The sequence below is a fragment of the Athene noctua genome, chromosome 5 (assembly GCF_965140245.1).
Source record: "Athene noctua chromosome 5, bAthNoc1.hap1.1, whole genome shotgun sequence".
NCBI classification, from domain to species: Eukaryota; Metazoa; Chordata; class Aves; order Strigiformes; family Strigidae; genus Athene; species Athene noctua.
The window spans coordinates 39,679,235-39,694,588 of record NC_134041.1 but is presented as its reverse complement, the minus strand read 5'-3'; the positions used below and the strand labels follow the sequence as shown (position 1 = coordinate 39,694,588).

The 15,354-nt window shown below is 39.9% G+C and overlaps 1 protein-coding gene across 1 annotated transcript; it reads right to left on the bottom strand.

Moving 5' to 3' along the window:
* Positions 1 to 941: 941 nt before the first annotated feature.
* Positions 942 to 14,774, bottom strand: PLAC9 (placenta associated 9). The gene is made up of 4 exons (XM_074907124.1): positions 14,514 to 14,774; positions 3,587 to 3,687; positions 2,538 to 2,658; positions 942 to 1,124 (listed from the first exon to the last, which is right to left on the bottom strand). The coding sequence occupies exons 1-4, from the start codon at positions 14,569 to 14,571 to the stop codon at positions 1,114 to 1,116; spliced, it is 291 nt and encodes a 96-aa protein (XP_074763225.1). The 5' UTR covers positions 14,572 to 14,774; the 3' UTR covers positions 942 to 1,113.
* Positions 14,775 to 15,354: the final 580 nt, after the last annotated feature.

The window sequence follows — 15,354 nt, the reverse complement described above, 5'->3', positions numbered from 1 at the left end:
TTTTTGATGTTCATATTGATTTACATGTGAGTGGTGACTCAGTACCTTAGTTTTTCCATGAAAGTTCTTTGGTTTTATCCACAGAATTATTCAGAAATTGTTGTGTTGACAAGAGTTTGGGCCTTGTGTGCTGTTGAGCAATTGCCTGTACATGATATATGTAATCTGTAGTTATTGCTCAGTATTTTAATTTTGCATGTTTTAATTTCTCTGACTCTCGGAACTCTGAATTTTTATTTTCTACTAGCATGGATGACATATCTTCAGTTTGTTATCAAAATAGAAATGTGAAGGAAAAAAGAAGAGCAGGGAGGGGGGGGAAGAGATTTGGAGCTGGGTCAGTAAAACAGACTGCTTATTAATCAAGAATGTGCAAACTTCTCTTATTTCACATGCATATGCATGCTTTCTCTCCGTTCTGGAAAGGTCAGGCAGGTCCTTTTTCCTAGAAGAAGTTAGGTCGCTGTTTGTCATGGAAGAAAATGGAGGTGACATGGGGGTGGATGCTGGAATTAATTCTGGGTTGCGTTGTCACTACAGCAAAGAAGAGTGTTAAGATTACAGAATAAGGTGGCTGTGGGTCCAGATTACAAATTCTGACTAGGACGTGCATATTGGACTCCTGTTTCAGTCGATGGCAGCAATGTGACTGCGTCCAAAGATGGACCACTCCATACACCCATTTTGGTCAGACAGTCTAAGATTTTCCTTCTTGAGAGGAAATTGCAGCTGGAAGTGTATCTTCACTGATTTACACTGATGACAAGAGTTCACTTCTTTGTCAGGGAAGAAGGAGGTTTTTTGAATTAAGGGAAGTTTGTTAGCTGTGCTTTTCTTCCAGACCTCACTTGATCTTGTTTTCTTACTGAGAATGCTGTATTTGAAATTCAGTTTTGATAAAGTAGGGCTGCTGAAAGATTTAAAAGATTTGAAATAGCATCTAAAAGCAAATGTGTGTTTATTATAAAGCACAGGAATGTAGAAGGCAAACTACAGCTGAGGATTATTCGACCCTGCTCAAATTCCGGAAATACAAGCTTATTTAATGAACAAAAGTGCAACTGATATGACAACCATAGCATTACATTCAGCTGTCTTCTGTCTTTGCAGCGCTCAGCTGGTATCTGTATAGAGAAGAGATGATGTAATTATTTTTGGTTATAAGATCAGGATCAATCTTTGTGGATAAACATAATTTTAAAACATGAATCCTGCTACTTTGAAGTGGGGAATTGTCATTTTGATTGACCACATCACAGAAGGCAAGTCCTATCTGTAATTCTTAAGCCATTTGGCAGTTGTTGCAAGCTCCATCTGAGTAGTATTTACTATAGATGTGCTACTGATATGCTGATGTTGACTTAGGATTTTCATTTTAAATTCACTATAACGCTTTATTGGAATACTTTTTGAAAAAAAAGTTGTTGTTGCAGGAGAGTAACTTAATTGCCTATTAACAGCCCCTCACAGAAAACTGGAAATTTTAATGAATAACAAGGTTGGTGAGGACATACCAGTCACGGTGACCAGATCCATACAGCCAAGTGCAAGAACTAAAAGCCAGAATAAACTCTACTGTTGTCTACTTCAAGCCCACCTTCTATCATGTAAGTGTACTACAGTATGCACGTGTGTATGTATCCATGTACAGCTATCTTTAACAAACAAACCAAAAACCCAACACTGACATAACTGACTTCATAACCATGTCTGTGAATGCCTTTCCACAAGAAGTTTATTTTGCACCAGGAGTGTCTCTCACCTTTTTAAATACACTATTGATGTAGAGAATGAAGGGGACAGAGTGTTCTAAGAAGCTCTGTAGAACAGGTGATTTCATCCAAGTAATTTCTGTTGTGGTTTAATTTTTTCCAGAAAAATTTATCCAGGAGCATGTTTTGTGTGAGAGGCTTGCATGTCAAAATTGAATTTAAGATATCAAAATGGTAATACTTGTAATAACTTTTCTTGTATTTTGTTACCTTCCTTTGTTTCATTTATCACACATGAAACCAAAGAATCGCAGGATCTTAAAACTGAAAGACCTCGAGATTGTGTGGTCCGTTCTGCTGTTCTACAGTTTTACGCTATTATTTCTTTAGTTCACTGGCCTTGTAAGAAACTTTGCATGATATTCTGCTTGAGTCTTTCTTGATGTGTTATTTCTTGTTCACTTTTGCAGTAGGGAAGAAAACACGGCTTTCAACTTTGTGGTAGCCTTACCCGTTCTGGTGGGACACTATACTCTTCAGCCTAAATATCCCCAATTTAACAACCTTTGGGTGTAGCTCATGTATCAAACTCCTTGGCTGGGTTTTTCCGTGTTTGGGGGCTTTTTCCCCCTTTACTTCCCCCCTGCCTCTTTAGTGGTTGTTGAAACCTGGTGTTCAAAACTGGACCCTGTATTTCAGGTGAGGCCTTAGCTGCACTGAATTGAATGAAGGAATTACTTCCCATCTTGGGGGGAGAAAAGATTATGTCTTTGGTAACACTGAAACACTGTTTTCAGCTTAGGTTATATCCCACTAGATACTTACCATCAAAAATGTCTGTAAATGAGGTTCCTGGAGCAATGGGGATATTCAGTGTTGTCTCACTGATGATGTTGAGGAGCGATTTGACTTCTGATTCTAGATGCTCCACTGTTTTTATTACCTTCTAATGAAAACAAGGGAAACAAATGGAGAAAGGGGGTGGTCAAAGGGTCAGTGGAAGGAATTGTACCAAATGTGTTAGTGGAAGTGCAAATCTAATGTCCCATAATGCTAACAGCTAATTTAATTTATAGTGCACGTTCAAATATTTCTTGTGTTATGCTGGCCTCTAGCGGCATGAAGTATTAAAATTTTGTTTTGCAAGAGTTAAATTACAGCACCTCTTTATAAAGAATCACCCATAATTTGACTTTTTAGAGGGAGCTTTGCATTCATTTGTTTTTAGTTCTCTCTCACATCTTCATCATATCCAAGAAAATCTGCAGGGAAGATGAGAGGAGCTGATGGGCTGGAAAGAAGAGGGCTGGGACTAGAGGAGGAGAGAAGTAACCATTCCATTTGAGAAGCACCAGCATGCAGTTTGGCAGCTACCCAGCTGGGAATAGTTAGCACTGGACATGTAGCTTGTGAGTACTTAAGGCACCAAGGGAAAAAATTTAGAACTTTGCAGCTTTCCTAGAATCCCAGTCATATAGTTCATTTAGCTCTTGAGAGTCTGCAGGAGCAAGCAGAAACTCCTCTGTCAATCTTGGAGTCACCTGCAGAATTCACATCTAGCTATAAGCAGATGTGAAACTTCACAAGTATCAGTTCTGAGATTGTTATATTAATGACACGGTTATAAACATTTTAGAAAAAGCTGATATATAATAGTGATTGGTTCATCAGTTGTTTGGAATTCATCAGTATATGTTTCTGGTAATAATGGCTTTACGGATAGTTACAAAGCATGACATCTGAAAAAAAGTCAGACCTTGAATAGACCAAACTCAAGAAGGGACAGTATCTAGAAGCATTATTCTTCTTTAATTTGGCCAAAAGGATGGGGCAGTGATCTGGTAAGGTCCAGGAGCCAGCACAGTAGCTCTTACCTCTTCAATAATGTCTAAGCGTTTGTGGATCATATCATGTTCGTTACACCAGCTTCCTCTTCCCAGACTTCCAGGTAATACACTGACAGGGTCTGCAGCAGCTGGAAAAATGGTCACATTTAATTAGCAGGAGCTTTTTAATAGCACTCCTTACCTTTCTGACTTCTGAAGTGGTATTTAGCATGCTAAACAGCATTGCTTATGAAACTAATATAGCAGTCCCAGGTAGAAATGGAACCTCTCTCCCAGTGACTACTGCTGTACCCCAGTGCTGTGAATGTCCCTTTGCCTGTACATGTTGTCATGGTTGGTTGGAACAAGGTGTTTTCTCTTGACAGGGGTATTTTGTTTTGTTTTGTGTGTATGTTTGTTTTATACAATCTATTTTTTCCTATTTGTGTAGGGTAAGTTTACAGACTGTAACTCTTGTCTACAAGTATAAAACTAAGCATTGGGAACATCAGCCCTACACATCAGTTCCTCTTAGACTTTCTTCAGAAGCAGCTGGTATGGTACAGCTTTGAAGAGTAGCTACGTTTGTCCAATTATGCCCCAGATGAATCCAAGCTGGTGGTTCCACTGTGCCAGGAACTTGTCCATAACACTGATTTTGCAGTGGGAAGAGAAACAATGAAAGTGTGTTCAGCTGATGCCATTTGCTGACCAAGTCACTCATACATGGTGCTACATACAAAGTCACTTATCTCTTAAGTTACCTGTTTTTACCTCTCAGTACTCATGAGCTCTTGCTCTTTGAATGTTTCCTTCTGCTGGCTCCGTGAAAAGTCAGTACCTGCTGTTGTCCATGCTTTAATGGACCCAGTTTCCTTTTCATAACTTGTGTTTCAGTAACATGTAGATTTTAGTAAGTGTGCAGATAACTGTAGCAGAGTATTTTAAACCCCACTGTAAGTGATAACATATCTTGTGCCATGTAAAGTTAGGTCTTATTCTTGTTTGAGGCCTGAAGAAGCTATGATAATGAGAAAGGAGCAGTAACTCATTCTGTTGTCATTTGTAACAAAAAGGAAGCTGTGAGCTTGTGTAGTAACAGTAAGAAATGTAAGAGCAACTAGTTCTGTCCAGTACTGTTGTGCAAGAACAGTGATTTAGAACTGCTGCCATGCTTCATCGCAAGTCTGTGCCAAGATTTCTGGAGTGTAGGTATCAGATGATGGCAAACATGTCAGTAAGGATTGTAGCCATTGCAGTTTGATGGGATGAGGGATTTACTCTGAGTTGGAATGGTATCCTTGAAATTGTCGGCAGAGGGTGGGGAGGAGGAGAGGATTAAAATTTTATCTGTGATACTGGGCACTGTTTAGAAATTGGTTTGGTGGAGCTTAAGAGAGAATTTTTTTGTTGTTTATTTGTGATGAGATTCTAATTTGGAGTTTTTTGGTGCATTCACCCACCAGGAGGTGGTGCTGTTAGGGCAGAATCCCAAATAATTTACCTGTTTACAGAAGATTGCAGCAATATGGCAGATACTTAAACACTAGCTGCTTTGCAGTTGCCTTTTCTTTTCCCCTTTGTTGCTGCTGTTAGTGTTTGGGGAGTGTTGTTACCTTGTAACTTAGTGGCCAAGTGAACCATGATACTTCTCAAAATTTTTGCTTATCTACGTGGTTTTTCAGTCATGGGTGGAACAATATGGAGATACTGAAATTCTATGTTAAAAATAGAGGTTACAAAGCAGTCGCCAGTCTTTGTCTACAAACCTTGGCTTTCCTAATAATAGCACAATAGCAAGGGAAGCTCCACTTAACTGTAAGAGAATAATAAAATTTCGACCTTTCCAATATTTCCAGCTCTAGCTTTCTGCATCAAGCCTGATGACGCAATTCAGCTGTACGCTGAATTGCCAGCCATTATGTTAGAGAGAGAACTGAGGGCTAGCAGAAGGAATGGGGATGACATAACTGTGGATCAGTTGTTGACTGCTGGAAACACTCCCAGATCTAACTACAAATGAACTGTGAAAAGAGGCAACAGAAGTCATTAGGTAGAGTAAGAGCAAATGGAAGAATTAAAGAATCCCGCAGGAGGTTATTTTTCACTGTATTAACCTAGCTGTAAATGACTGATCACAAGGTTGGATGGAAAGTTTGGTTGAAGGCCATCACCAGTGGTATGCAGTTGTTAAAGGAGCTTTTAGCCAGCTGTAGTTAATGCCAGGCTTGTTTAGTTTTGTATGTTCCCTAGAAATGGAAATGCAAGAAGGCTAGCTCAAGTTAGCGTTGGCCACTTCTCTTTTTCTGATCATGCATCTTATATCATGGCGATCCATTAAAGAAAGCCCAGAGCTTTGCTGTAGGGGAAGCGGAAGTAGCTGTCTGTCCTGCCCAGATGGGACTGACCCAGTGACTGTCTGGCCTTTCCGAACTGCCTGAAGGCCTGGTGGGCATGCCTTTGGCCCTGTGCAGGGGCTCCTTTCACCTTTTTCTCAATACAGGACCTCAGAGCTGCAAAGTGACTTTTTGAAGCAGAAATTACGTAAGTCTTACCCAAAATGCCACTTTAATCTTTCTTTTAGCTTAGCCCTTCTGTGTGGAAGAGAATTCTGTTCAGCACAAACCTCAGCATTGTGCTGACTGCTACTCTAGGCAGGTGTACATAGATGGGGAGATTAGATTATGATGGATGACTGTGTCATTTGTTCAAAGCAGGGGGTGCCATGATAGGTATGCATAGCCAGTGTAAGGTTGTTGCATCTCACTGTGAGGTTAGCAAAACACTGCACAGCTTTGTGTGCACATGCATGCCTGGAGAACTAGGTAAAGGGGTTGCTGTGAAATGCAGGACTCAGTAGTGTTTGGTTGCTTGGGGTGGCTGGTTCCTTTCTTCTGACACAGAGACAGACAGCTTTCTGGCACTCAGAGCACATTGCTGTGTTATAAACTGTAATGCAGTTACCGAAGGAGAGGAAGTGTCTTGTCCTAGTTTGATAGAACTGTAAGGTGCTACCCAGAACCACAGGACTAGTGCAGTATATAAAAAATCTGACAAATAGTCCAAGCCAGAGTATGTCACAAAGCACGTAAGAGCTGTTGTTAGAGAGTGTAAGTGGGTAGAAACCAAAGCGTATCAAGTTGCCAGACATCACAGTATGGAGTTGGCTCAGGGCTGACACAGCAGAAACCCTCTCAGCCAAGGCCTGCATGTCTGTGTCTGGGTAGTGACTGTCACACTGGAGCAGAGGTGCTCTTGCACTTACAATTGCCCCTTCACCACCATGATAGAGTAATTGGGGTGGGTGATTGCTGCTGCTGTCTGGGCAGCCAGTGCTTTGATCAATATAGTTTTCGTCTGTTTTCTGAGCCTTGGCTTGAGGCTTTGGCTGTCAAAACCCCTGATTGTTATTTTGTTGTCTGGCTTTAGCTCTTAACCCACAGCCTTTATCTCTGGAATGGGCTGTTCACAGGACACATCCGGTCCCTTGTAAATATGGCATGTATCTGGGTCACAGTGGTCAGACAATTCTGCTGAAGCAATAATTTCCATGTGCTCAAGGAGAATCACATGTTGCTTATGAGTGATGCCCATATCTGTATTGCAGCTGGTGAAGGAAAATGACACAGTCTGCCTTCGGCATGGCACTGACCTTCTCCAGTAGCATCTCTGCCTCATGTAATAACAGCAGTCACCTTGTAAAGGAAGTGCAGAATTGAAGGCTGCAAACCATGTAAGCAGAAGACTAATGGCCTTTTAGGATACTTCCATGTATTTGCTGTCTTGTTGCTGAAGAAATATTTTTAAAATGCAAATGAGAATTTTTACTTGCCTATGTGTCAAAGCACATGCATAAATGCAGAAAACTGAGATAGTAAAATTTAAAGCTAACAGCTTTTAAAAGTAAACTGTTGTTTGTATGCTGTATAAATTACATATTTAAAATGTGCGACTTCTGACAGCTTAAGCAAGTGTGTAGGAGGCATATTTCAATGTCTTAAATATCTCATTTGAAACCTAATGGATTACTTCAGGCAGATATTTGTTGTAATGTTTCAATATAGCAGAGAGAACATTATCTTTCAGTTAATTTCTCATCAGCAAATTCCCACCTGATGCTTCCTGCAAATGAGATGCTTAGTTCAATTCTTGAAGTCCGTTCTATTTGATATATAGGTGGTTATTTTTCATCAAGAATCTTACCTTTGTTCAAGATAAGAAAACAACCCATGCCTTTTTTTCCTCTGATTAAGTCATCCATGACACGTTGATTGTGCCCATAAGCACAGGGCAACTGTAACCACCTGGCTTGTGATACAGACACCAGCAGATGGAGCAGGAAAATGAAGACTATCTGTGTTGGTTGCTAATAAGTGTATGTTTAAAACATTAAGCATACTCTTCTATTAAAGCAGCATGATGAAGAATATGATGATGATCTGTGTATCATTGTCAGCCTGACTGTAGAAAACTTGATATTATAGCAGGGGATAGAAAGAGCAATGAAGTAAGAGCTAAAACAAGCTTAGCAAACAGAGCAAAGGCTTTTAGAATACCTTTGTTAAGCTCCTCTGCCCCCTGTACATTTGATATATTCCCCAGTCCCCCAAGATGCTGCTTCTACACACTCCCCGAAGAATTCTGTTTCTAGGACCCTCAGGATTCTGTCTATCCAGATGCTGTTAAATGGTTCATTTTGATCATCCAGGTAGATGCTAATGTTAAGCATCAAGGTAAACCCAAGCAACTGTCTCTTCGCTGTCATTTGGCACTGTTACCAAGATTGACAGAACTGAAGTATATGATCACACAGATCTGGTAGGTCTTTATAAGTAACCTTCCTAAAGATGTATTGCTGGTCAAACTGAAGTTACAGGCAGATAGATACAGAAGTTACACAGACCAAAGAACCCAACCCTGTTATGGAGAAGGTCAAGCTGAGTCACCATAATATTCCCTATTGTCTATAAAATAGGGAATAGTCTATAGTCTATAAAATAGAATAGTCTATATATAGACTATAGAATAGTCTATAGAATTCCTTCTGCATCATTCCATGATCAGTGTGATTTTGAAAGTTAACAGAGATTTCATGTTGTGCTCAGTAGGGAGGGAGGGGTAAAACAAAGCAGGCCAGAAGCCAAGTGAAAGACAAGCAAGATTAAAACAGGAACCAGATGGCAAATAAGAAAGCCCAAAATAATGTGAAAGACCAAAGGGAATAAAAGAGAACATGTGTAACTCTTCAATAAAACTCCTTTGCTGTGTGTTCTTGTTTGCATTGCCTTAGATTTAGCAGTGTCATTTTATACCTGGAGCATATAGCATAAGATGGCCAAATAGCTTTCAATAAGAAAATGAAGGAGGGGTACTAATGGATTTGTGTTCTAATAGGAAAAAGGTCATGAACTTAAGTATCAGGTTCAAATGGTGAACCCCCCCCCTAACCAATTTGAGAAGAATTCAACAGACCTCTGAAGGGATTTTCTGATCCTTGCTTAAATTATTCCTTCTCTAAATACAAGTGTTGGACTCCACTTTAACATGTGTATATAACTTTGAAGTGTTAGCTCAAGAAATTACATGGTTTACAAAAGTGGTTGGTGAAGTTAACTTGCAGCTGAATACAGGAAAGGTTCAGTTGCTTTGAACCTGAACTGATAACTAATACTATCAGTATTAGAGTTTTCAGACCTAAGACCATGTTAAGCCAAGACTTTTGGTTATATTTAATTTTGTGGGCAGTTCTTAAAGGCATCCAACTTAGTTTCCAGTTATGTCAATGCTTAATTACATTGGCATCCTTAAATATGGAAGTATTGGAATAACTTTCTGTACCGCTACTGGTTTCATTATCACCAGTGTGCCCAAATTAATTTTAAACTGTATTATATATAACTTAATCCATATCAATTTTTCTTGTTAGTCCATGTTGTATTGGAAATGTTTTTTAATGTGCAGATTGTCTTCAAATTCTTACATGCTCAAGAACATATCTTTAACTGGACACAGAGCATCTTCCAGGCTGTAATTCATAAAACACTGCCTAATGCTTAGCTGTGATTTAGGCAGCTCTGAACCTCTTTCAAGATTCTAGTTGGTTAAAGATAAGGGAATTCTTGCCTTCAGTGACTGCAATAAAGACTACAGGAATTATAATTAATATGTAACATTTCTTAGCTTCTTATATACTGTCATAGGTTACTATGCTTTACACTGGAGGCAACGGCAGAGGTTTGCTTATATATACATGCAAATATATATATATATATATGCACACAGGCATGTAAATATATATAAATACATACACCTTTATTAGGCTCTAGATTTTATGGCAGAACAACATTGTAGATTCCATACAGGGCAAATGCGGAATATCCAAAGTGAGAGATGGAAGGTAGGCTTTGTATAATAGATGGGAATTGACAGTAGAAAGCTCTTCAGGAACTTGGGGTGTAGGGGAGGATTGGTTTGGGGTTTTTAAAAATAATTTCAAGAAGGTACATTGAAAGTTTTAAATGTCTGATTAGGGATTAATCTGTAATCTATACATTCACTGTATACTTCAACTGCTACCTGAATGCCAGTGAAGCCTTGGAAAGATTTCAGATATGGAACAAAAACCAAAGGATTCCTCTGGTATCCAAGATTCATGAGCATTTATCTGATAATGGAAACACCCTGAAATAAGGTTCTTCCATGAAATTAATTAATTTTAATATTTATTTTAGAAACTAAATAACCATATCAGAAAGTCAAGTTCCAAACTTGCAGACCTGGTTTATACTCTGCTTATCATATGCTGCTATGAATAGTATTTCAGATCCTAGATCAGTTAAGACTGAACTTATTTTAATTCTTCTTTCCCTGAAAGAGCACCGAAGAGGGCATCTCATGCATTGTAGGATGTATTGCATTAGTGAACGTGGGTCAGGTATCAGCATACCAGTTCTCACTTCTCTAACTTGTCTGTCCCATCAACCTGCATCTGAGATGCCATGTTGTGATGTGTTCTGGTCCTGTCATGCCTCACTTGTGCTTGTGAAATACATAAAATCAGAAATGGGATTTGATAGAAATTCCTGATTAGGAGATGGCTGCCATGTATTTTTGTGTAAAACTACATTGTTTGGAGGAAGTTTCTGCTATTGTGATCCATGTCATTTCTTTCACAAGGGAGCTTCAGCTCTTGCTTACCCAGCAGTGGAGTCCAAGGATGTCTGTACAAGGCCAGGGTTAGTTTGTGCTGCCAGCGCGCACTCTTTTTTTCAGACACAGCAAAATCTGGGGCCCCTGCTGTCCTTGCCAGAAGAAAAATTACTACTTGAAGAACCACTTTTCTGCTGCTGCTGTGTTACCATATTTGTGATTGTAAGAAGGACTTAAGTTTTGTATACTTTCATTCGAAAGAAGCAACATAACAATAAAATGTTTCTATGAAGGAACTGTTGGCTTGAAATGTGTTTCCAGCATGCTGGTCTTCTGAACAAGCAGCCAGGGAATATCCTCTTGTGCTTGTTGCTGCAATGGAAAATGACCACAGGGAACTGGACTGATATGAGCTGCGTAATTTGCAGGTAGGTTACTCTAATTCATGAATGGGATGCCTTGATGCTTTGGGCTGCAAACAGTTTCCCTTTATTATGTATTTATTTATATGTGAGTATATATTTGTTTTGGAAACTAAGGCAGTGTTAGGAGGATTATAGCTAGTAGCTGTATAGGACATGCTTCTGTGTGGAGAAGGGCATGAGCAATTTTAGGAAGAAGCGGAGCTGTGTTGTAGCACATGTAGAGAATGTAAATTGTGTAGAATGAGTGAGCTTAAGGCTGGTTTGAGAATGGAGGAGGTGAGATAACATGAATATTTGATGCCACCATCAATTTGAGGTTGACCACTGGTATATGGGGATAAAGAGTTTTTCAATCTGATGAGGACATGGCTTTTGGTCCGTGTTTGGCAATAGGAGTTACAGTCATGGGGAGTGGGTAAGGTGAGTCTGTTACTTATTAGTCAGCTCTGTGGTTGTGTAGTTTGCATATGAGTAAGGCATGACAGTAGAAAGAAATAAGATTGTACAATGAAAGAATGTCCTTGAAGATTTTTCTAATACTTAAACAAGCCTAAGAACTTGCTTGAAGATATGTTTTCCTCTGGCAGACAGTTCATGTGTTCTGCAACAGCTCAGGAAGTAATATAGGTACACACACACACATACATACATGCATACTTACATACATACTAGATCTTGTCGTTCATGGCCAAGACTCACAACTGCTTCAACCAGAGCAGATCAGCTGCATTTATAAATACAGTTGCATCCTGCAGATGAACAGCAGGAATTTCTAGACTCCTGACTTTTTTGGAGTTTGATATTAATCTTTACACATGGAGGTTACAAAGCCTACAGAATTTAGTTAATTCCTTTTAACTAAACATAACAAGAGTTTTACAGATGTATACAAACTGTAAAAAGGCTCACGTCTGTGCAGAACACCTCTCTTCAGATGCATCATAGTCTTAAGAAACACACCTACATCTGGGTACACTTTGTTGTGACTAACATTTTCTCCTTCCTTGTTGGAGCTCTGAGATGAGTGTTTGCAAAGACTGTAATCCTTGTATTGGAGACAATAATGCTGTTAGGTTTCTATAATGACAGAAAATACCTATAACCTGGGGTATAGGTTAAAACACTACCAGTTTATTAGCAGATAAATGGAAGTCCAAGTCTGGTTTAAGATAGGATATCTCTCATAAATGTTTATTGTGGATTTAATTCTACAATGCAGTAATTTCACCTCCTGGAGGTGAAACACTGTTCTGTGAGAATGCAAATGGTCAATTTTGGGCAAAAGTAAGCTGTTCTGAAGGGATTTGTTTTTCTCTCCGACTTCTAGACAGTGGTCTAGCTTATAGATCTTCTCAGCTTTGATATCGCATGATATCAAATGTGTGTATATCAGAGGATCCAAATATTCTGAGAAGTCATATTACGTTAGATGAATGAAGAAAAACATTCTTATGCTTGGTTTACTTTAACTTGTAGTTAAAACCAAAGGAAACTTCTGTTTAAAAAATCATGCCAGTGTGGAGTTTTGAGCAGCAATGCCTCCACTGGAGCTCTCCTGTTGCTGTCTACTTAGTAGATGCTCAGTATTTGGTTTGCTCAACTAAATGGAGCATGTCAGCAGGGCCAGCCTGCGTGCCAGTTACTTGTTTACCTGAGGACTCCAGGTCACCTCTCTGCCATGCATAAACATGTAGCAAAAGATTTCACTGTTGGGGTGCTGCATCCCTCAGAACAATTTGCCTGGAGGTTTTTGTGAGGATGGAAACACATTTACATGGGGCAGGTATTGAATGCTCTGGTGCCCCAGGCTACCTTTTATGCTACATTTGTGAGCCCCCCACAAACTAACCCAGTAACAACAGCAAAAAACTAGAAACTGTGACCATTAGGCAGGAGCACATGGTTGCATCCAGGAGGGCTCCCGCACCAGCTTCTCCTCCTGCTCTGTTTGAAGGCTGAGCTCTATGAGTATGAGATTGGTCATATTAATGGCTGAATTGAAACATAAATTCTACTTTGGCCAATTCCAAACCATTTTAAAGACGAACCCATGGGCATTGGGAGGGAGGATCTGTAAGGAAATCAGAAGTTAGATTCCCTGACTGAAAGGTAGCAAAGGGAATGTGGGGATGAGTGTTTTAAGCCTGTCAGCCAGCCAGGGTACTCCCCTGGCTATAGCAGACACAAAATTGCCCATCTTACATAAAGCACATGATTGAGACTGAAAATGATTCCCTGACCGAGTAGCTACCACCTGACATGATACTGGGTACTAGTCTCCACTGCGGTTACTATTCAAGTACTGTTCTATTTAGCTGGATTTTAATCTGTATTTGTTAATGACTTCAGCTTAAAACCATTTTTTTAGGAGAATAAAAAACATTCTTCCATCCTTTTATTTTTTCTTCTTAAATTTCACAATTTTTTTGTGAAGCTTGCAAAACTCACAAGATGCTAGTGAATATTTGTGGAGTTAGAGTGCCCTCGCTGGGGTATTGATATTTCAGTTCATCACTGATAAACATTACAAGCAGTTGGGTGGGAGGGAGGGAATCAGGGCAAGGAAAAGTGACTAGGAGTTGTGGGCAGAAGGGACTAACATTTTTTTCAGCAAATGTTTTGATTGTAATGGAAACTTACTACCCTGCTGTGAAATACAAACACTGTGGTGTTGAGAAGTAAGAGCAGAGGGAAAAGAAAGCTGGGCCTCAGCTAGCAGAAAACACGTCATACAAACAGGCTGGGAAGCCAGGTTTGTGGTTACACAGGGACTGTAAACTCTCAAACTAGCCAAACTGAATAGCTTTCAGTCACACTGTCAGCTATGCTGTGATTATAGGTTATTCCAGCACAAATCTGTTGTTAATGACATAAAATTCAGATGTGAGTTTATCAGATGTTCTATGTTTGTACTCCCAAGGCATTTGCAGAAGGCGTTATGTGCCTCAAAATCTCAGGAATAAGTAATCCAAAGCAGAAGAGAAAATAACATGGTGCTGTTACCAGTAAATCTAAAAAGAAGGATTTGAATAAAGGAAAATCTTTCTTTAGTCACCCTTGATCTCATTTCTGGGAGGATTACTGTGTATGTTAATAAGATCGACAGAACAGTAATTATGGAGATGCGGGGCACTGGCTGCAGCACTTGAATGTGGTTCTAAATTTCTGAAAATAGTGATAGCATGTCCCTTAAAGTGAAAAATCTCTACCAAAGTGATATGCCTCCAGGACAGACTTTAATAGCACAAAAATGGAGTTTTTCCTATTAAAACCAGTATTCCCACAGAATTTTGACCTGTACCTGTGTCACCTTCATATAAACCCCATAGCGTAAGCACTTCTTTACCTCCCCCTCCCACCCCCCACAAAGGCTCTGACCATTCAAGCTCGGAATCACTTACCTAAGAGATCTTGCTCCTGCAGAACTAAAATAAATGCCAGCACCCAAAGGAAAAGCATGGTTTCAGCCTCTCCAAGCTCTGCTGTAGTCCTGGTGGAGAGCCCTGCAGCCTCTCTCCCCGACTTCACATCAACTCCTCCGTCCAGCCGTTTGTGCTGAGGTTTAGCCAGAGTTAGGAGGAAATATGCCCAGGCTGAGCCAAGATTCTTGAGCTGTTCTATTCTGCTTCCCTCCTTTTAAAAAACACCCTTCCAGCTCCACACAAAGTCCAGTTACCCAGGAAGGCTGGCAGTGATCCAATCTCCCCAAAGTTATTTTTTTTCACCCTTGTATTTATTTATGCAGACTACAACTGGAATGTGCTGAAGAGCTTTGGATCCTGTAAATACAGCAAGTGGGGCAAGAAAAGGAAGGGAGAAAGGAGGAGGAAGGGGTGCTGGATGTTTCTTTCCCGGTAGGATTTCTTCTAGGGCGGGGAAAGCAGGAACACTGGAAAACACAGAAATAAAACTTCAGATCTTGTGAGCTTACAGGGCTTTTTCCACTATTTTTTCATTTTGAAGATTGCAGAAACATTCTTTTGTGGGCAGTATGAAGTATGACAGTGTTGTGGGAGGTGGCAACTGTCTGTGGTGCTTTATGTTTGGACGGTATCATAGGAGCTCCTGAGGACTCATCAAACTCCTTTCAGTTTGGCAGGTTTTTGAGCTATGTTAGACTTGGTAATATCATGTGTAAAAATAGCGCCGTTAATGGTATTCTGACGTGTGTGATTTTTAGCAGGATCTTAATTAAATGCTAATTGTTTGTCTTGAGGGTTCATGGGTGCTGACTGGGTAAGT

Coding starts and splice junctions, on each gene's coding strand:
- PLAC9 (XM_074907124.1), bottom strand. CDS start 14,571: ATGCTTTTCCTTTGGGTGCTGGCATTTATTTTAGTTCTGCAGGAGCAA. Junction 3,688..14,513: donor GCAGGAGCAAGATCTCTTAG/GTAAGTGATTCC, acceptor CCATTTTTCCAG/CTGCTGCAGACCCTGTCAGT. Junction 2,659..3,586: donor GCTTAGACATTATTGAAGAG/GTAAGAGCTACT, acceptor TGTTTTCATTAG/AAGGTAATAAAAACAGTGGA.